General features: G+C 32.1%; 1 protein-coding gene across 8 annotated transcripts in view; it reads left to right on the top strand.

Moving 5' to 3' along the window:
* LOC143231077 (PAN2-PAN3 deadenylation complex subunit pan3-like) overlaps positions 1–23,532 on the top strand; it is a 54,888-nt gene that overhangs the window by 13,804 nt on the left and 17,552 nt on the right. For 4 of the 8 annotated variants that reach the window (XR_013016770.1, XR_013016769.1, XR_013016768.1 and 1 more), the window contains exons 3-12: positions 334–459; positions 1,563–1,719; positions 4,732–4,895; positions 5,383–5,568; positions 6,498–6,555; positions 9,682–9,840; positions 13,335–13,451; positions 14,500–14,649; positions 20,870–21,020; positions 22,971–23,058. Coding sequence is in view for 5 of the 8 variants with exons in the window: in XM_076465614.1 (XP_076321729.1) it covers positions 334–459; positions 1,563–1,719; positions 4,732–4,895; positions 5,383–5,568; positions 6,498–6,555; positions 9,682–9,840; positions 13,335–13,451; positions 14,500–14,649; positions 20,870–21,020; positions 22,971–23,058 (1,356 nt within the window). In the remaining 3 variants the exon portion in view is untranslated. Of the gene's footprint in view, positions 1–333; positions 460–1,562; positions 1,720–4,731; positions 4,896–5,382; positions 5,569–6,497; positions 6,556–9,669; positions 9,841–13,334; positions 13,452–14,499; positions 14,650–20,869; positions 21,021–22,970; positions 23,059–23,532 lie in introns of all 8 variants that reach the window. The other 4 variants (XM_076465615.1, XM_076465613.1, XM_076465616.1 and 1 more) reach the window with 1 other exon arrangement.

The raw sequence follows: 23,532 nt of genomic DNA, 5'->3' as shown, positions 1-23,532 counted from the left end.
AAGAACCTGGGTTTCAATATGCGTGGTGGGCAGAGCACAGGTAACTCTGTGTGTAGCTTTATGCTTAAATACAAAATAACAATGCTACACAACAGTGTGTACATTTCAGGTGTCATCTTAGTGGTCCTACTCTGAACATTTCAGCAATTATTATTTTTAATTGCCATTATATTTTGGTTAACAGTGTCTTTATTTTATGGTTTATTACATTTTGGTTAACAGTGTCTTTATTTTATGGTTTATTCAGAAGAAAGGGAACTCGGTTATTATAGGAATTTTGCTTCAGTCTGCTGCTTCATAAAGTGAATTTTCAAATTTTCTTTCGCCCATTAGACAACTCCGTGCAAATTGTCTCCGTCAGTAGAGAAGCCCAGGTGTTTTGAATCGGTTTCCCCCATCTTGCATTCCACTAGTGTCACCAATGCCATGGCTAATCTTGCTATTGAAACACTGGGAAAGGTACTGTACCTGTGGCAGGTTTATAGCAATTTTTGAGTTTATTCCAAACCATTATTTAGTTGTTGTTTTTTATTAAAATTAAACAGGTGTAGAATTATGAATAACATTGCAATCCATTTTAAGTAATATAATCAGAATTTGTAGTTGGGCATATTTTCATATTAATGTTTATTTTAATTTAATAAGTGAAATAACTGTGTAAAGTTGTAGCTGTACAATGTGTGAAATTAACTTTTTGTAAGACCATCTGTTTGTTTGCTTGTATTGCATGTTTCCACATAATATTTTAAGGAGGAGAATACTGTTATCCTCTGAAACACTTGATTACAGCTCTTATTACATATGATTTTAATAAAATCATTGTGAGAAATTTTAATAAGTGTAACAATGTTTAGTCGCAGGTTGTTTTTATTGGCAAATTATATACCTGTTGGTATAATTGATTACCTATGAGAATCATTTGTAATGATTAGTTTCAGATGAAATAATTAGTAACTTGATTATGATTAAGTAAGTTTCATGAATATAATCAACTAGTTTATCTGATTATGATTACTGTTGTAGGTTATTCCAACTGTCCAGTACTCAAAATTACTATTAAATCAATTGTCATGAAAATTATAAACTAGTCAAAATTAATGTTTTCATTTATTACTGAGTTCAAACTATCCAGTTATTTAAATTACAATTAAACTGATGAATGTCCTGAAAATAACAAAGTAATGGTTACTAGTGTTTAATTATTCCTATATCCATTTATAAATATATTGCTATTATGATTTTTTATCCTCAATTTAGAACAGTTCCAATTGATTATACTATCCACTAATTAGAATATTTCCATTATATTTGTTGTTTAGTGAAAAGCCACAAAATGAACAGTATGAGATTTTGCTACTACAGATAACAAAATCCAGTATTTCATTTTAACATTTGTGAGGTGTTTTCGCCTTTGCTCGAGAACAATCAATTAGTTTACTGCAAGTGGCTAGTGAGCCTCCTTATTAACTGATAAATAAATTCCACTAATCACCCAGCTCTAGTAGTGAACTACATTTTCAGATAATTCAACTAGTCTCTTACAAAAGAAACATTTTTTTCAGACTCCAAATCCTGGGGCAGCAGAATTTGTTCCAATGTCATCAGTCATGAGACCTCCTCAAGGAAGTATACCACACAGCATGAGTGCAATACCTTATCTTTTCCATTATCCCTTAAGCACTGCTGGTGTGACTGCCAGTACACCATTTGGTAGATTTGGTGATTATACCATTGGGTTCCTAATGTATGGAAATGAAAGTCATTATATTGATTGGTATTTATGAATACATTAGTTATTTTCTCAAGTCACCATTGTAGGTATAGGTTGGGTAGTCAGGTGTATTAAATTACTGTATAAATTAAGTATTAATCATTTTCACATTTGTAAAGACTTAGTTTACTTTAGCCTAAGTTCGGCTTGCTTCTAATCATCGTTAAAAAATCCAATAAATTTTGAGTAAAGTAACATCAAATATCAAGCATATATGAGCTGTGGTTTAGGATGTCTAACTTTCTTTGCTTTGCAGATGACAGAGCTAGAGATATCATTATTTAACCCATACACTATACCACAATATACCTTTACTATTGTGATACAGTATAAATTTCTGGTACAAACTGATTTACATGAATGAAAGATGCTTCAACAGTAGACAAAAATGTCATAAATACAAGTACAGAGATCTTTAAAGGTGTGAAGCAAACAACCTTTCTACTGAAGAAAATCTGTAAGTAATTAACAGTACATGTGTAGTATCTTATAATAGTGCATGAGGAAACAGTACCAGTAACTAACAATAAACTTTTATATATTGAGCAACAAACTAATATACCTAACTCTTTTTCTAATTTTATATCTCAAAGATTTCGCTATGTAAGAATATTTTTACTTGTTCCCAGGCAGAAAGTGTTATTTCCCAATTCTTATGCCTAAAGTAAGTGGAAAAAGACCTATTTTTCTCTTCAAACTTTTCTTTTGTGACCTGGATAATGAAATTTTCAAATTTACATATTTTCCAGAACATTCCAGGTAGATTCAGTGCTGAGTAGCTGATAGAGAATTTTCTCAAATTTACAAGAATTTTCAAGAACTTTCTAGAATGTTGTAGAACTCATGAAAATTTTCAAGAGCATTTTAAAATTTTCTAGAATTTTCCATAGTAATATATATACAGGGGCTTCACCACTCACTACTTCAATTTAGTTCTAGCTGCCTAAGTGAACACCTAGACCTATCCATGGAGGCTTTACCAAGTTTCTTTGTTATCTTTGTCTTTGGAACAGCAGAGACACTGTAGTGCACTACAACAGGAAGTACTGGCCACAGTGGACTGAGTTTTCTGTGGGGGAGGCACAGTGTCAAGTGTGAGTCACTAGTGGACCTCCAGGAGGTGTTGTTATCACCAATGCACATAAAAACTTGGTCCTATGAAACAATTTGTCACAGCTCTTGATAATGAGTCTGCAGCCTTCAAGTACCTTCGAGACTTCTTCCCTAAGCTGTCTGGAGCAAAGGTCAAAGCTGGTGTCTTCGTTGGACCACAAATAAAGAAGATTGTGGAGTGCACAAAATTACCCAAGAAGCTAAGTAAGAAGGGAAAAAAAGGTTTGGGCAGCTTTGTCATAGTGGTTCGAGGGTTTTTGGGCAATCACAAGGCCGAAAATTTTGTGAAACTGGTTGAGGCTCTGGTGAAGAACTACGGCAAAATTGGCCGCAGGATGTCCCTGAAAGTCTGTATATCCTTGATGCTCATCTTGATAAATTCAAGGAGAACGTGGGAGCATACTGAGAGTAGCAAGGTTAGCACTTCCACCAAGATATACTGGACTTTGAACTCCACTACCAAGGACCATATAACAAAAACTTGATGGGAAACTATATTTGGGGGCTGATACATGAAAGTGATTTATATTAAAGTTGCAAATCTCAAAAGAAACTACTGGCTTCTAAACATTTTTGTATAACTTTAGTGTAAATACATGTAAATTTTGATTCATATATTGTTTTATTCAGACCTTATGTAAATGAAAGTGTGCAAATTTGCCTGTTTTTTACACATAAAATAGGTTAGTTTCTAAATTTCATTATCCAGGTGACTAAAGCAATGTTTGAACGAATAATGGCCATTTTCTCTACTTTTACAACTTAAGCAATTAAGAAATAATGCATACTATCTAGGAACATTATTTGTGTTACATAGTGTTTTCAATATGTTGCATTTCAAATTGCAAATTTGTGTTGCAGTAATTACTACATTTGCTGTGAACTAATAAAAAAGTATCTGTGAAATTATTTTTATAATTGTTGTTAGTAGTTGAAAAAAATTATTGTATGTTTTTATCAACTTTTGATGTTGTAAAAACACATGCAACTGGGTTCCAAAGAGGGGACATTACATTTCCAACTCATAACATTTCAGAACTGACATAAATGTGACTTTAATGATTGTGTAAGTTCATTCACATGAAATAAAGACAAAGACCACAAAAGTAAGATAAACAATTGAAATTATTAAATCAGGCTTAGCAACTTAGAGTGTACATGAAAGAAGGCATAATTTGGTAGTGGGCTTAACCTGTTCAGTGCCGTAGATGAGATAACTTGTCCAAGCCGATCGGTAACAGTGACACGGACGAGTTCATTCTTTCTCAATAATACCTAACTTCAACGCTAGATGTCAGCACCATACATGCATTTGACCTACTTACAAATTGTTTCACTTTCGATCTAAAATGGTATCACAAGAAAAAGTTACAAAATGAAGAAGCATTAGAGTTATATTGCAGCAGCTGAAATACTTGGCAGTCAACAGGTTAAATTTTTTACTCTATAGGTGGTAAAGACATAACATTTACTTATTTATTAGATTAGTTGTATTATTTTGTAATTATTACAGTCTGGTGCTTAAACTGTACCTGACATTAAATTTTCTGTTCTTCTGTTAAATGTTTTTAAAATTATTGCTTGGTTATATTAATTATCTAATTAATTTTTTTACATCTCTCATGATTTCTAATTTTTTTTTCAGTTAGATTGTTTTGAGACTGATTCTTGAAGCTCACTGTATGACTTAAGTAACTGAAAACTTGAAATCAAAGATGGAATATTTATAAGGAAATGAGGGAAAACTCAAACACCTGACCTGATATAGTACATTTGATAGCTGAAAATCTTGCATTTAATTTTTTTTTTAAATAAGACTTATCCTGTTATGGTTTTTGCTTGAACAGATGTGGCACAATGTCATAGCCCAGGTATGTCTCCTAACCACTCCCCATTAGTCAATAGAAAATCTCAGTCTCCATTAACCACACCTCTAGTTGGAGACCTTGCTCTAAGTGATGCACACTCTACAACTCAAGACCAGTTTCTATCATCAGGAACAATTTATCAAGTAAGGGTTTTCTTAAAACTAACTTGGTTTGGTCATAAATCTATGTGATGAAAAGTTAACTTAAAGTAATAACTTATAATGCATGGTGTTAAAAATTCCTCTCACTAGTTTTGATGTGTTGTGATCTTAATGAAATTGGTAAAATTTTATTAAGATCACCAATTTAAACCTGTTCACAATGAGACAATTGTCAAGCAGTTAGTTAATATAAATAGCATTTCAATAGATATTATATGTTCTTTCTCAGCTTTCATGAATAGCTCTGAAATGTCTTTATGGCATTGAATATAGTCATGTTTAGCATGGATGACATACTGTCATAAACTCATCTTTATTTTCACTAAAAATAAGTTCCCATTTATAATGTATGTTGAGTTTTCATTTAAAGTTTTAGTAGATGTTAAAAATTGAAATACTCCATATTTACATCACATGCTTGAGTTATCTTTCTCCTCTCATTTTTATTATTTTTTGTGTGTAAATGAAGCAAGAATCAGTTGGTGGAACAACCTACTTTTTCACAGCAGAAGAAACTGGTGGGAGCTCCAAAGAGTCACCTGCACCTGTTGTGGTGCCAGATTTTGCTCTGTACTCAGGAAATTCAGTTCACACTGAGCACATGAAGCCAAAAACCATTGATTCTTCATTTTTTCTCTCTGATGAACTTAGAATGGTAATAGCTTCTTATGCTAACATTATGCTTAGGTGTATGACTACTTTAGCCCTAAAAGTCCGTATTTTTCTTAAAGGGTTAAGAGTTAAAAACTTGTTTATTTTCAACCATAACATTATTATAAAAGGACTTACCATAACCTACAACACAACTCCAAAAATAAATGTTCTCCATATTAAGACTATGTTTCCTGAGTTGAGAGATTTACAGAGCCAGATGTGACTAGTGTTTTGGCTGAGTGACAAACTGGTTTTAGTCCTTAATTTGTTACTGTATACCATAATGCAGTCTTCAGTAACAAATTTTCCCTAGTCTAATAAAAACAATCTTACCTGATTAGTTTCTGAAATAATGTATCAACATTTTTTACAAGTGTAATCATAACTTTATATAATTCATATAAATATTTGCAATTCAATTTTTCTAATTTTTAATAAACAATTTAAGTTTGTTTAATGCTTTTTTATTTATAGAACTGGGAATATTAATTACAGTTTCACAAGTCACTCAGATTAGATACAATTATCATAGTTTTTTGCACAGAGAGAAGATTAGCTTTATAAAAATTATGTCTATCAGTTTGAACAAAGTCAATTTTATTGAATAATTGTGTTTTTAATTTTATAAAATACTTCTTTTAAGGTTTTAACACATAGTGTACCTACTCTGGCAGATTGCTTTTAAAATTTATGTAATTTTCATAAAAAACACATCTAGCCATGTATGTTATTCACTACAATTAAACTGCTTATCATGTTCTAACAGTTATTTTTCTAAATTTATTTTATTTTTCACACTTTTTGCTATTGTATATGGATTTGACTGATTTGGCATATGAATTTTCTAGAGGTCCTTATGATTTTTACAAATAGAACAAGTGAGTTGTTTTAATGATAGGGGATTAAACTGTTATTTCCTGTATTTTTCAGGATATTCAACACAGACAAAGTTTAACCTTGGCTCAAGTTAATCCTAACTTACATTCAGGTATGATATGAATGATTTTGTATTTCTATTCATGTGATACCACAAGAATTCTCGAACCATCATTCTATGTATTCATATTTACAAACTTTTCCTGCAGTAATTATTTAACAAGCAAAACAAATTTTGAAATACTTGGGTTGTTTTTTGGTGGATTTTCCAGAAGTAAATTTCTCAAAGGGGCTGAAGGCTACCTGGAAGGGTCACTTGTTTTAACCTATTAACCACTTCCACCATTCTACAGTAGTGTGTTGTCTGTCAGTCAGTCAGTCATATAAGGGTTGCTAAACTTTGTAATTTACACTTTCATGAGGTAAGTAAAATGTGAACATGCCATAAATTAGAAGAATTATGCACCTCATATGCCACATCACAGTGTAACATGTGAACTTCAAAAGCAAGAAATAAAAGTATTTATCACACTTAATTTTGGATTTATGTACTCTTGAAACAGAACACTGTTGGGAACCCTGTGAAAGTACATTCAGTTGTAAAGAGCATTTGTCTAAATGTCATATTAAATGTGTGTTTTCTTACAGCAAAGCCGTATCTGGCTATCTGCCAAGTCCATCAAGGGGAATCAAACCCCTGATTTTAGCATTGTAAATCTGTGGATCTACCACTGTACCAACAGGGGACAAAAGTTTCGGTTGTTGTTCTTTTGAATTAAGCACAAAGCTACACAATTGGCCACCTGTGCTTTGCTCACCACAGGTATCGAAACCTGGTATTTAGCATTGTAAGTCTACAGACATATACGGCTGAGCAACTAGGGTGCTGTGTTTCTTTCAATATTGGTAATCATATTATGGTGTTTAGAATTTAGTGGCATAGATGTACAGAGATGTTATCTGAGCACATGCTTAGAAAATCCTGTTTCTCTTTTTAAACACTTATTTGTCAACCTATAAAAACTCGGGTTTCAGTATTACCTATCCTATTTGTTTTGTTTGGCAAGCATTATAGGTCTAGTCTTTGGAAAACATTCTTGCTTAAATTGGAATTCACTTATAGATAGTGTTGAACGTGTTTTCTGATGGTGTCTCACATTCTTGAACAGTTGTATACAATCTATTCAAGAATATGGACAACCTTGTATAACTGTACATTTGTTTTAAGTTTTGAATGTACATTGTGAGTAAATATTTGCATACATTTGTATAGATGAAGTTATACAATGTTTCATTGGCTTCTTTTACTGCACATTTCTAAATATTATGAATAAATATAAGTTGTAAAGTTTCTGATGTTGCATCATTTGCTTTTACTTTACTTTAATTTAGACGATTAGAAAAACATGCTCAGTAGGCCTAACTACATAGCCCTAAAAAGTACAAATCTAACTCTAACACCAATATTTTGAAAACTAAACTCATATTTTGGCCACCATACAGTACATATATATAGCCATAAATGCTTAAATTTTAGTTATTTTTTAAAACGAAGAACAATAAATGAAAATTACAAAGAAAACGATTTCTAGTACTTACTTGAAGTTACGGTGACAGGATAAATATTTTGCCCTTGTGTGCCTTTATTATTATTATTCTTCATTATTTTTGTCAGATGTGGGGTAAGAGAATATAATTTTTGTAGGCTTCAAATATGCATTTTAAAAAGAAAAAGTATGTTAAATTCCTACATTGGGACACCCAAAACATCTGTAATGTGCTTGGTTTTATATATAAAATATGTATGGGATAAAAACAATGATATCCATTCCAAGCATCAACTTTATCATCAGCATTCAACAGTCTTGATGAAATTATTTTTCTCTTCCAAGCTCTTTACAAATAACTGTTAGAATCACATGAAGTACAACTTGCCATTTTTATCAATTCTAGATGTATGTAGCAGATGTAAAAAAACATAAACAGAGCAACAAGACATGAGAAGGTGATATGTGACACGCACAAATCAATATTTAGCTTTACATACACATATTAAAATTTGAAATATAAATTTTATTGATATGTAGTAATAATAAATTGACTTATTAAACTTTAAATATAAATCACTAAAAGACTAATATGCACAATTAGAACCACTTGTTTTGTGAACCGTATAAAAAAACAATTCATGTTTTATGTCGTCTTAGTTTCTGTTTTAATTTAAAAATGAAAAAAATCCTTCAATATTCATGGATATAGATTGGAGGAAAGTATTTTTATGTATTAAATGATGTTTATTTATCAATTTTAGATTTGAAATGCTTTATTTATTCAAAGATATAGGTACGTATCCTACTGATTAGGCAGTTTTACAGCCCAAATTTTTTCTAATCTGGGTATAGGCCTTTTTTTATATGTTAATACTGAAAGTCACTGTTATTCTATTGTATGTTGCAATTTTAGAAATATGGTTTCTGTAAATTAATAGTGTATTGTTTTTACATGCCTGAACAGCAGTTGGATTTTTGTATATATGTATATATATAAGTTATTTTTAGTCTCAGTTTATTATGGAAAAAAAATTACTTTTGAATGTTAATAGTTTTTGTTAGACAATGTATCTTTTATTTAAAGTAAGAGAATACCAACTTCAGTGTAAAATATAATTATTACAATACAGTAACAATTTAAATGTGTATGCATGTATAAATAAATTAGAAAAAACAAACTCCAAACAAAAATGAAAGACTGCAAAAATTATGTTTTGTGTGTGTGTGGTAAAGACAAGTTGCTACTACCATTCAAGTAGTTGTTTTATAATCTTGCTGTAAGTAAAATATAATTCTTAACAGTTTTTGAAATGTACTGAATATAGTGCACTAATTGAGAGTAGAAAATGCACCACATTGAATGTGAAATCAGTAAAGGGTAGTATTTTTCAACATTTATAAATGTGTTTTATATTAGTATCTTGCCTCTTCTCATGTAAAATAGACACAAACACTCAAAATCTTTCACAATAAACTTTAAAAGGTTTTTATTTTATTTGATTGTGACTTTGCACAACTATTAAAAATATATCTTTCTATGCTAAGAACAGTTTATGAAGATTAGATATTTTATTGTTACACAAAAAAATTATTTTTAAGTTTTTTTTTCTTGGTTTGGATTAAGTGAAATCTTAGGTGGCGTTAAGAGTAACAAGAGATGTGGTGTATTAAACTAGTTCTGTATACAGATCTTCCAGCAGAAGTGGATAATTATCATAATCTAAGCCCTTTGGAAGCCATAATAAATGGGTCTTCAAGGAAATCTGTGACATTCCGCTTACATACTACAGTTTACAAAGCCAGAAACGTCAAGACTGGGGTATACTATTGTCTTAGAAGAATACAGGGTGAGAATATGACTTTTGTTATTTCTAAAAGTAATTACACACACACACACACACACACACACACACACACACACACACACACGTATTATAGTCACGTGGACTGTTTTAATTATGTTTGTTAGCTTTATCGGGTTTTTAAGTTTTTTTATATTGTTAGGAATGAAGAAAATGAGGCTTGCAATGTGCTACACGATGAAAACTAGACCTATATGTCGATTTTAATGTGGTTCTTTCAAAAAAGAACAAGAGAGAAACTTTGAAGTCTTGCATCATATTTTTTGGAAAACTTATGTTGTCATAACTGCTTTACTAATCTCTACAAAGTAGACTGGCATGGATATCTTGGGTCACACCCAGAAATACCTGAAATAATATATACATCTGAAAACTACTTTTTCTCCCCATTTGGTGTTTTCATGAAGAAATACCCCCAAAAAAAAAAAAAAAACAAAAAAACAAAAAAAAAAAAAAAAAATAAGAACTTTTGCAATTAAGCACACATTATATATATATAGGAAAACACCTACTCTTTTTATAAGTAAGGAATTTTAAGATTTGAACCTGAACTCTGTTGATTTAATTTTTTATAGATTGTTTGATAAATATATGTAAAACATTTTTTAACTGTGTTAAATAAATTACTATGGTACAAAACTCTGGAATAAAAACAATTGGTCAGAAAATAAATTATGTTAGAAATGGTCAAACTGCTAATAAGCTTAAATTTAGCTTATAGAACCTTAAAAATTCACACTTTTGATCTCAGAAATAAAATATGTGGGTGTGGTACTTTGCTGTTTCGATAGTTCTTTGAATGTTTCTTTTCTAGTTCCTTTTACTTTTCCTTGAAAAGTTAGTAACTATATTTAATATGGGTTAAATGAGTTCTTTGTGTGTTGGCCATCTTCAACTAGAGTTTGCAGCTGGCTGTTGTATTTTTCTTTGTCCAAACACAGTCACATGTTGTTTGTTTGATGAATGAGTTGTCTTTCTTTAAGTTCTTGAGTGTAATTTTTTTTATTAGGGATGTTAGGTTGTTTGTGCCTGTGGTTGCAGCTATATCTAAATTGATGCTTTTTTTTTTTTTATATAAGATAAGCTTAACAAACGTAAGAAAATTACCATTAGCAGAATCTGAAGTATTTTAAGCTTTGCCGTATCTACTGTTTTAAGGTTTCTTATTTTTATCATTAAAGACTGGATTTATAAATTTCCTTAGATGAATGTCTTTAGTATGTCTTGGTTTGAAATTTGAATAGCTGTACAGTATACCCTCACCTATTCGCGGTTCCCCATTCGCCCCTGCATATTCGCGGGTTAGGCTCTTAACCCCATCGCATCGTATGCCGGTATACCAGGCTAGTGTCATAACGTCATAAAAATGAATGCTCGGTAAACCGGGTTTTTGTAGGTCATAGAGACTAAAAGCGCTTTTCGAGGGTATGTCTGTATTTACTCTCTCAAGCAGTTTTATCGATTGACGTCTTTATCGAACAATTATTACTGAATTGTACTGTACTGTATTACCTGAACTGTGCGTACTGTATTTATCTGTCTAAGTTTGCCTTTAAATTTGTTCCACTTTCTGTCAATTCTAATACGTGTGTTGTACGCATAGAAAATGACTTTACGGTACAGTAATACAGTATGGGTAACTATACTATGCGTGTTACTGTCCTCCTGTACTTACGCTTTTTTTGATTAAAATATTGTTGCAGTACAAAATTAAAATGTGTTTACATTATCATTACTACATTAGTGAAATACATGACTGCATGCAATATTACTACATTATTACTGTATTAATGAGTAAGAGTGTCTTTAGAAAGTGTCTGGGAAGCATTTAGTACCGTATATAATCTCATACATAGAAGTTTTAAAACTGCATCCAATATTCGTGGTTTTTCGCTATTCGCGGGGTGTAAAGAACGTAACCCCCGCGAATAGCGAGGGAATACTGTATATAGTTTTTCTATTTTGGTAGTCTGTACTGTCTAATAATATGAATCATCTGACATAGACTCCTTTAATTATTCTGTTTTGTGTTTATTTTTATGGTCATATTTAATCCTATCTTAGAACTTAAATGTATAGGTACTCTAATGTCATAGGGGGTTCACAGGTTATTTGATCTCAAGTAGTTTAGGAACTATATTATTATTTATATTAACTGAGAAAAATTATATAATATATTTAGCCAACTTATACTAATTATTTCTAAATTTCTTACAAATTCTGGAGTCAAAAAAGGTCATGAGGTGGTTATGGTAAGGTTTTGGCAATCATGTATTAATCTTTGTCATAATTTATTATGTATTGTGTTTATTAAGTAGTCAGTATTTTTTGTTATTAGATGCTAATTATGAACTACTTTATATCCAGTGTTTTTGCTTCTGTTTTCATGTGAGTTTTGGGGCCAGCAGGGCTGGGATTTAGTTGTGGGTGTTCTTGATAAAAAGGCTGGTGTTGTATTCATTCATTTGTGGTCTTTCCCATACTGGTATGAATCAACTATGAATGTTTTCAAGATAGGTATCCAGGCTTTAGTGGCTTCTATGCTCAGTTGACTCTGTTTGTATCAGTTAGGTGGACTCAAAGGTGGATGCTGTATTCCCCTCCCTCACTAATTTTGAAGAAATACTATTTTTCATATTCTTATCTACACTGTTGTCTTGAACAGCAGTTGTGAAGGTTTCAGTTTTTGTATTTTATCTCCACATTAGCTAACACTCCCTGTTTTCTGAAGAATCTAAGTAAGGTGGATGATGTAGGCTTTCTTATCTTTCTTTTTTTTTTGGTTGTGATTTGTATTCCATTATTGTTATATTATGTAAAGCTAATGTAAAAATAGGTGCATTGTAAAATAACAACACAGTCACTGTGATGCAGATATATTGTAACTGTAATGTTACTGTTTTTACAGTTTATTATGGTAACTTTAATAAACTTAATTTACAAGGGATTGAGAATTTTACAGAATTTGTCACATTATTCAAATGAAGATTAAAATTTGGTTTTTCTAAGAGAATGTTTATAAACACTGAATGTGCATCTAAAATATATTGCTCATATTTGAAGTAAAATTAAGGCATGGATAATACTAACAATATGTTAGGCTTAGTTTTTATAATTTCTTCATTATACATTGAAGTGATAAGATGAAGAAATAAAATAATTGAAAGAGAATTGGTACAAATGTGTTTTAGTAACAATCATGTGGTTGTGTAAGTCAATATGGTGTAATAAACACTCATTAGGCACTAAAACAGTCTCTGCTGTGAATATTAAAAATTTTATACTTGCCTTTTAAGGCCTATTCCATAAAAGAAAAAAAAGATTAGTTAAACATTTTTTTTATGCAACTTGCCAAATATTTAAGAATTAAAGTTTGATCAAATGTTGTTTTTTTTGTTAAATTCGATAAGAGTTGGTGTTGTTAAAGTACACATTTCTAGGCAGTATTTTGTGAATATTTTTATGTCGTAAATAAATAGGTTTTCAACTGACAAATACAAAGTGTATGACAGTTGTAGAAGCATGGAAGAAAGTTCAGCACTCAAATCTTGTGCATCTAAGAGATGTTTTTACAACTAAAGCTTTTGGTGATCATTGTAAGTGAAATTCCATTTTTTGCACCATAATAGATAAGGTTTAGTACCATAAACTAAGAATTACGGTCATTTTTCAGAGTTTGCATGTGACACGCCCTACCTTTTGAAATAGTGGCTTAGAATCTCTTGTTTGTAAACTGTTTATTACATTTTAAAGCAAATGCTATACTTATATGACAAAAATAATTGGATTATTTGAATGACATTTTAGTCTTAAAAACAGGCATAAAAGAATTGGGAAAAAGCTATACTTTCATTGAGTTAACCAAGGTAAACTTTTTTCATTTCTGTTAATCTATATTTTTAATTATTATGGTTTTATTGTTCAGAGCATCTCTTGTATTTCAAAATGGGATCAGTTTTGTTGGTATTTATTGATATAGTAACAAAAATATGAAGTTAGAGAGATGAGTAGATGAATTTAAGTTATATCTTGTTTTGTGAAAATATGTCAGAGTTTATATAAGAAAACAACAATTTTTGGTCAATTACTCAGCAGTATTTTGACCAATTTACATGGGATTTGGTACAAAGGTTTTTTTTTTTAATGGTCTCTTATACATACATACGAAAAAATGTGGAATATATCTATTTTTGGCATTTTATAGGGAAGGAATTAAAAGGTTTAATTAACACATAACTAGGAATTTTGGTCAGTTACATAGCATATTTTGACCAATTGTAAGTCCTGTTAGTCAAAGATGAAGATGTGGACAGTTTTGGAAGTTTTGTCTTTTGCTCAGTTTTTTACAAGGAAAGCACAGTTTTTGTTTTTTATGTATGATTCATGTGTACATAAACCAACTTGCAAGGGTTTTGGTACAAAGATACATTCTTGCAGGTCTCAAACAATGATATGGACAATTTTCAATTCTTTTTGGTGTCAAAATTGGCCATGTTGGGATTGAGTGGTGGAGATGTGCATTCAACAGCAAATATTGACCTATTTAATTTTGTTTTAATTTTTACCTGTTAAATTATAATGTTTTTTTACATTAACAATTGTGAATGCTACTTGAAATCTGATGTATATAATGGTCTTTTTTAGCTGTAGTGTTTGTCTTTGACTACCACCCTGGAGCTACTACTCTAATGAACCAATATTTCAGTCAGCCAGAATTGACTGCTATTAATGGATACCCACCAGCTGTGTTCAGTAATGGAGAAGGAATCACTAGACACTATAGCCATACTAAAGGTGGTGTTTTTGTTTTTTTATTTAACATGTTACTTCTCGTGCTAGAGCCCCCCACTAGTACAGTGGTAAGTCTGTGGATTTACAATGCTAAAATCAGGGGTTCAGTTCCCCTCGGTGGGCTCAGCAGATAATCCGATGTGATTTTGCTATAAGAACACACACACACTCTTGCTGGAGGTTAGTTAGTCATGTGCCAATTTCAACTTATCAGTTGTCCGTGTTTTGTTTTATATCATAATTTTTAATTGTTAAATAGCATTACATGAGATTTTGTTCACTTTTACTTGCCCATATTTTATGAAGGCTGATCTTGTAAAAAATCATATCACTAAAGTTATTTGATATTTTTAAAATTGTTGTTATATTATATTGATAAGACTTAAACCATTTTAATCAAATGCTTATTATCCTTAGAATTTTCATTTAATCTAATAGTATGTGATATGATACTGCATCATATGATTTATTTAATTCCAGAAACACATTTAATATTTTCATTATAATAGGACTTGATGTATTGTGCATGAAGTTTAACCTTTCTCTAAAGTTGCATTTATTTACATCATGTTAAAACAGTACTAACAGTAAGCTTTTAATTTTTTTCATAGAATCACCTTCAAATTCAGCCATGTTTAGTTGACTGAACAACTTTCCTGAAATTAATTCGAGTTTCCTGTTAATTTGAATGTTTTGTGCATTTTTTTTATATATTATATCAGTTCACTTTTCCATTATGTTACAAAATGTGTTTGACTGTCTACTTTGATAATGTTGGAGGTTTCATAACAACTTTATTCTTTGATTTTTAACATTGCAAAACCTTTGTAACAAGTGCAGCACCTTCTACAAATTCTGTCTGTTATACATGATGTTGTATGATTAGATTTTGTGTTTAAAGTCTGTTATATATGTACTGAACAATATACACCATTTATTGCAGACGTCTCATAAGCAAGATTCATAATTATTTTTTTTATAAAGTGTTTATTTGGGGGATTTTATAGTGCGTAGTTTCTCAGAAAATGTGCACTTGTGAAAATATTTGTGCTCTTTAAAATTTACCCAAGTATATGTGAGTGGATAAATATTAAAAAAACATAAGTGGTATTGTAAAGTTCCATTCTAAAATTGATAAATGAATGTATTTACTAGAATATTCTTCATTTTTTTGGATTATTTCTTACTAGATCTGTACACGAGGTGTAATAAGGCATCATGTATTAAAAAATGAAGTCTAAATGTAATTATACAGTTAGAAAAAATCATTAGGAAAAGATCTGGGTTCACCGTAGGTTTTTGGTTAATTTAAAATAGGTTTCGACTCTTCTTATAACAACCTAATTATAGCCGAGTGTTCAGCTCACCACTATAGTAAAAGACACCATATTTTTAACAGAGTGACATTGAAAGTTGATAAATTGATTTCCTATGTTTCATATAATGATTTGTATTTGTGTATATGCAGATCATTATTCTTGCTGATTTTGATTTAACTATTCTCTCGGATTTCTTTTGTCTTGGATACTTAAATTTGTCATTTATAAATTATTACTAGTGATTCATGTGCTGTCTCGTTGGTGCTCATCCAGTACAGGGATCGAAATTTTCTATTTAAAGCCAGACATGTCTGTTAAAAATCAAGTTTGGCTGGCACTTTCCCATCTATCACTGGACATTGTGACCGGTGGTCGTATTCCTAAAATATAGGACACAAATACATCGTCCCCTCAAAAATAAGCGAGGCAAAAGCTATGTATGCTCAGCTCAAAGATTTTGCTTAAAAGTATATTCCATAATGAGTGGAAAATAACTTGCAAAATTTAAGACAAAAAAAAGCAAATTTTAAAAAACAGTCGTGAACACTCGCAAAATACGCTTTTTAGGTTGCCTTATCCGTGCCTTCCCGATAGTCACGTGACTGCCAAACATTCACGACGATCTGACCATAACGTCTGATAGTAAAAAACCGGGAAAGTCTCGCGATTTATTTCAATTTGACTTCATGAGCAAGACTAATGAATCAGAAGACAATACTATGGAGCCCCGAGTGAAAAAACCCAAGCTTGTTGACCCAGGCCCAAGTGTTAAAGCAAAAACTGTCATGCCAATGCCAAACCATTGAGCAATTTTTCAAGAGCTTCTGTTGCTGCAGGAGCACAACTTTGGTATGAACTTAACAGAACATTATGCCAATGACAAACAAGCAGTTATCTTTATGAAGTATATTGAAGAAACAATTAGAATTAATGTCAGATCTTGTCTGCACACCTCATTATTCTTTGGCATTATGACTGACAGCTCAACAGACACTGCCAACATTGAGCAGGAGATAGTCTATGTAAGATACTTGGACAGTGACTGTCACCTGGTAACCCACTTCCTGTGTCTGCAGTCATTTGAGAAGGCTGATTCTGAACACTTGCTACAGGCACTAAGTTCAGGTAAAGGTTTCTTAATTACCTGGGATGAGAATTTTCTGGATTTATCCTGAATTCCTAATTAAGAAAAATTAAAATGGACAATATTTCATGTACATTTGTGTTTTAATTCAGGTACATAGTCATTCCATTATTAATATGCATCAGTGAAAACTCAAGCATTTTTCAATTGATTTAAACCAAGAAGAACCATGTATTTACCACTGACAGATTTGGAGCTTAACGTAACACAACTAGCGTAATAGATAACAAGAGCAATTAAATTTTCCAAAGTACAAATTTACTTTTTTTACAGAAAGTAACTGATATCTGGTACTAATTTTTGGTACTTGCAGCATTGTCCATATATGACAAGTTTCCCGACTGGCTTGAATCAATTGTACGAGGGCTGTTCAAAAAATACGGGGACTGTTTGAATTGCGTCGCTCCAGTTGGTTCCAGGAGAATCCTCTTGGTGTCGCTAGGTTCACACAGATCAATTGATTACGACGCAATTTCTTGATTGAAGATACCTTCATTTTTGTATTAGCTACGCGGTTTTAAGTGAAGTGCGATTTTTTCGTTTGGTGGATTTCAGAACGAATGACCTGAAGGAGCAACGACTTGCTGTGGAATTTTGTGTTAAACTTGGAAACTCTGCGACTGAAACTTTTGCTATGCTTAACACGGCTTACGGTGATGTTGCTATGAAGCGTACGGCATGTTTCAAGTGGCATGAACGTTTTAAGGATGGTCGACAGTCCATTGAAGATGATGAGTGTCCTGGACGTCCTTCCACATCAACTGACGACACACACGTCGACAAAATCAACACCCTGGCACAGACAAATCGACGTCTGACTGTCAGGGAGCTTGCTGAAGAGTGTGGGATATCAGTTGGATCTTGTTACGAGATTTTGACCGAAAAATTGAAGATGCACCACGTTGCTGCGAAATTCAGCTCTCAGAACTCGTGAGTTTTTTGGCCAAACACTCGATCACTGTTCTTCCCCACCCACCCTACTCACCTGATCTTGCTCCTTGCGATTTTTTCTTGTTCCCCAAACTCAAAAGACCCTTGAAAGGAAGAAGATTTGAGACGATTCCCGAGATTAAGGCAAATGCGACGAAGGAGCTGGAGGACATTACAAAAGAAGCGTACCAGGACTGTTTCAACAAGTGGAAACACCGTTGGGATAAGTGTGTGCGTTGGGGAGGAGAGTAACTTGAAGGGGTCCCAGACCTGTAACTTCTAAATAAAGTACATTTTGTTTTATGACGTCAGTCCACGTATTTTTTGAACAGACCTCGTATGCCTGACAGCTGATGGGGCAGCTGTCAATTTTGGCACAAATAAAGGACTTGTCAACAGATTGAAGGTGCAAAAACCTTATCCACTGTGTTAGTCACAGATTGGAACTTGCAATTAAGAAGACCATCAAGGACATCCCTTACCTTCATAGTATCCAAACATTTTTTAGAAAACCTATGGAAGTTTTATGACAATTCACCACAGAACTGGGCTGGCCTCAAAGAAGCTGGTAAAGCCAACAAATAGGACAGGAACCTGGTGGGTTGCCTACAAAGAGCGTGCTCTGGAGTCAGTTTCTCAAAGGGGAACATGGACAGAAAGCTGCAGGAGTTTCAGTACTTTGACAAGCCTTTAAGTCATCCTGTACATGGACATATTCTTGGCAGTTCTGCCTGTTTTGACATCTCTTAGTCTCAAAATGCAAGACAATTCTGCTACTGTGAATGTTGTTTCTGACAAACTTACTGTTTACAAAGAGAAGCTGGGCAATCTGAATCATGTTGAGAGATCCCAGAAAATTGTTAAAGAGTTCGCAACATGTGAACAAACTGGCAAGTGGTTACATGGAGGAAAGGTGATTGCTATTAGTGGTCAGACAAGAGCCAGAGGCTCAAAAAGTGCCTCAAAAGAGACAGTTGCTCAATCCATGGCTGAAGAAACTGCCATCTTCATAGGTAAAATTGTCACATATCTGAATGGGAGATTTGAAGAATTTGATAAGGATTTTATTGGTGCCTTTCACATTTTTGAACCAAGCAACTGGCCTAAAAGCAAGGAAGCATTGTCATTTTATGGCCATAAAGAACTCCAAACACTATTGGAACACTTTGGTGCTCTGCTAGAAGCTAAGAGTTTCAACATTGCAGCTGATATTTGCCAAGCTGACTTACGTGAGACACTGCTCAAAGCCACAAGACTTGCCAAATCAGATGAGTTCCTGGCTAGTAGTGCAAGTGGATTGTGGGCCCACATGCTAAGTCAAATTACTGTTGAGGATGGTAAACCTTTCTCTGGATCAACAGTGTTGGCCTTGGTGTGCCTCATGCAGGTGATTTCTGTGTCATCTGCTGAACCTGAATGTGGATTTTCCCAGATGGCAGTTATTAAGGATGACTGGCAGCCCAAACTAATAAATAATCTTCTTAATGGCTTGATGACAATAAAATTAGCTAAGAATAAGACCTGTAATCTTGCAAGCACAGAATTACTGTGCAAGTCTGTAGAATCCTGGTGGAAGGACAGTAAAAAAAAACCAGACGATTTGCGGGTCTACATGGAACTCGCACACATAGAAACAATAGAGATACTGAGTCTACATCAACTGATGTCTTAGTGCTGGATGACTAAATCTACCAGTTTGATTGATGTGTAATTTTTAATGGATACAAGGCTTGTTGCCACTTGCTTTGAAATAATGTTTCAGTGCCATAAATAAAATGATTGTTTTATATAATAATCGTCTCTATTTGATATTTTGTTTTCGGTAATGTCTGGTGACAATTTTTAGGTGCCCGGCAAGTTTCGCTGTCAGCGGGACATGTGTCCTGCTGAAAATTTAGAACATTTCTATCCCTGCAGTACTTTATGTGCAGATTGTATGGGTAGCGAGTGTTGTTTTTTGTTGTTTTTTTTCTGAAAATTGAATTAGGGTTAGTAACATATTTGAGTAGTTAACTATCAAGACAACATACAGAGCTGTATGATAACTTGTTATTTTACTTATCACTCATACTTATGCAGTACATTTGCATCAGTATTCTTTCAATTCAATGTTATTACCAGGACAAGTAAGTGTTAGTGGAGATTATTTTTGCGTGATATAGCCTTGGAAACTTCTTTTAACCAAAGGTGGAGACCTTGGCCTGTCTTTTAAGGCATTAGGTTATAAAACTTGTCCAAGGTGATTGTAGTAATTGCATTTTTTTAAGCAAATGTGTAATTTACTGACACTCGTCTATGGTTATAGAAGGAAGTTTTGCATTTTACTTTAAAGTATTTCATTGTATATATTTTTTATTATCTTTGCCTGTTTTAAAATCAGAATCTACTTTTATTAGTATAGTTTAAACTGTTCATTAATAGCTGTTGTAAATTATTATTTTATACATTTTGAAGTGTTTCATATGTTCTAAAGAATGAGGTTTGCATTATGAGAATATAACAGTTCATACTCTTTTTAATTGCAAAATATAATAATTAAGAATTTTAAAAGTAAAACCAGTTATAGTAGTGTTAAAAATTTAGTGTAAAACAAGTAGTTTGAGGAAATAGACCGAAACTTTATCAGTCAGATGATAGTTGATATATTTATGTATGAGAACATTTACAGTAGGACTATATTTCATGATTATGATATATTTATATATGTGAACAGTTACAGTAGGATTGTTTCATGATTTAATTGCTCATACCATTTTAAACAATATAATTTCTTGAATTGGACACTGTATGTATACATTACACAAATGTGTATTAAAATTCTGATCTATAGGTAGTCTGAGACAACATTCAGGCCTTCTGCCTGAAAGCCAGATATGGGCCTACATCGTACAATTAAGCTCAGCTTTACGTACAATTCATGCTGCTGGCTTAGCATGTCGAACATTTGAACCTACGAAGATTCTTATCACGGGAAAGTCCAGGTTGGTATTTCATTAGTTATACAGAAGGTTGGTATTTTATGATTTCTAGATTCTTGTATTTGACTTTTCCGAGTTCATGTTTTCTGTGTATATATTTTTGTATCATAATTCAATTCAACGTGTTTATAGTGATAGAGAAAAAATATTTAGTTCATACTCTGATTGGTTTTCAGAAATTTTTAATTAGAAATAAAATGACACTTTAAATGTTATAGCAGTAAACAATTTTCAATAAGATAACATAGTAAGATTTTAAAATAAATACACGTGTATTTTATAATTTAAAACCAGTCTAGTGTGTGTGTTTGTAAAATGTTTATTTTGCTAAGACTGATACATGTATATAAATTTTGAGTTGAATCATTTGAATTGTAATATTTATTTCCCAGTTTTATAAAATGTGACTGATTAAGTTAACTTATTTTTTTTGTAGATTACACAGTGTTTTACAGCCATTAAAGATTCTTAAAACAGTAATTATAAGAATGTGAGGTTTTATTACATACATTAGAATGTTTATGTTTTAAAATCTTGTACCAGAAATTATGTAGCAGTGAGTGTTTTGATTTTTACTTGTTTCTAATGCTTATTGACAATACAGATATTTGCTTTGACTACTCAAGGTTTGTTGTGTAATTTTGAGTAAATTAATGTACATGTTTATAAAGAAGGAATGTGAAAACATTCACTTTGAGGAAGCAATGTTTTACTGCTATTTTTGGAATTATTTTTATGCTTGAGAAAATTATTCATTTTCACTAGTGATTTGTTATTTTTCACTGAAATATAATCATAGGACAACACACACACACACGTACACAAAACCTTTTCTTTGCAGCCAGCTTTGGTAAAATTAGCCAAGTCAGATTAATATAATTTTTCTTCATCATCCCCTTCTTGCTCTTTACCCAGCCAGTTTTGTTATGTTGAATAGTTTTCTTTGTACTGCTCCGACCTTCTGTCTCACAGAAGGAAGAGACATTTTACAGAAAACTAGAATTTCAGCTGACCCTTTAAGCATGTTTCATTTACAACTTAAAGTTTGCTACTAGGTTAATTGTTCCAGCAGCACTTTTGCAAAAAAATCATAAACTTTTAAATCTAGGGAAATAACTGAAAGTAAGACCACCAATGTGATTAAAATTAGAACTATTCTTGCAGGTTTGATGTTGACAAAAACACTGTATATTGAATCTAAGTTGTTTGGCTTTACCATGGTAATACTGAGTGAGCAGTAAGTCTGAAGGGTTATGACACTTAAAACTGCATTTTGATACCAGTGGTGGGCATAGCACAGATAGCTCATCGTGTGTTTTTGTGCTTAACAACAGACAGACCATGGTAATAGTTTTATTTCCACAAAGTGTATGGTTTTTGTCTATCCTCAGAAGTTTAAGGAAGTTTGATATTTTTTTAACCACATTGGATTTCTCAGTTGTGATGTTTGTAATTTTGTTACACAGAAACATTAAAAACTGAGTTTTCCAAGCAGCCATTGATGCAGGATCTCAAAATATGAAATATTTGACAAATAATTTAAGAACACAATTATCATAAGGCAGGATATTCTACTCTATTTTAGTGTTAATCTTCAGTGGTGAAAACAAATATTTCACAGTTTGATTTTTTAAAGATTGATGAAAATACATAATTTTAAAGTGATCAGTTTATTTAATATTTTTGTTAATAATTCTAAATATACCAGTAGAAATTATTAAAGTTGTGTGTAAATATTTTCAAAAGTTTGTTTTTTTTGCTCTTTTGGTGGAACTGCTCAGTAGACATCTGATTGTATTTCACATTTTGAAGTGATAAACCTAATAAAACTATTACACTTAGAGGTAACAATAAAACATATTGTTAGTGGTACACACAATGTGTAGGTAAACAGCAAGAGGCTCGAAAAATTTACAGTAGTGCTTACTTTATTGTTATGTTTGTTTTTAATAGGTTACAACTCAACTGTTGTGGAATTTTTGATGTGCTCAGTTATGAAGCCAGTCAGCAAAACTTTAAAGCTCACATGCATCACTTCCAGGCAAGTGAACGTTTTTTATTAGTTCAGCTAAACTTGCCAGAAATCATTTGTTGTTTTCCCAGTACCATGTGTTATTTGTATGTTTTGAAGCCTCTCTTTTTGCTCCTAAAATAATTTTAGATTTCTACATAACTTGTACTGCTGTTGTTAACCCTTAAACGGCAGCCATCTTCAACTGATGCTGCTATCTATAACATTCCTGCTGTTTAAGGGTTAACAAATGTTTTATAGGTTGCAGTGCAGTCATATAAAGATAACTCATATTTCCTCAACTTGTACGTAAGCAACATAATATCATTCAATAGCTTTCTTTCATTTATTTAGATGATTTTAGATTTATGCAGTTACCATGTTGATAAAACATATCTGATATATGATATCTACATAGCAACATGCTGTACTTTCATTCTCGAGAACTTGTATAAACTCTTAATAAGTATGGTAAATAGGAGTTGAAATAACTTCATTGTAGTT

This window comes from Tachypleus tridentatus, chromosome 10 (genome assembly GCF_004210375.1).
Source record: "Tachypleus tridentatus isolate NWPU-2018 chromosome 10, ASM421037v1, whole genome shotgun sequence".
NCBI lineage: Eukaryota > Metazoa > Arthropoda > Merostomata > Xiphosura > Limulidae > Tachypleus > Tachypleus tridentatus.
Note: the sequence above shows the minus strand (reverse complement) of the source record. Positions and strands in the feature narration are given on the sequence as shown.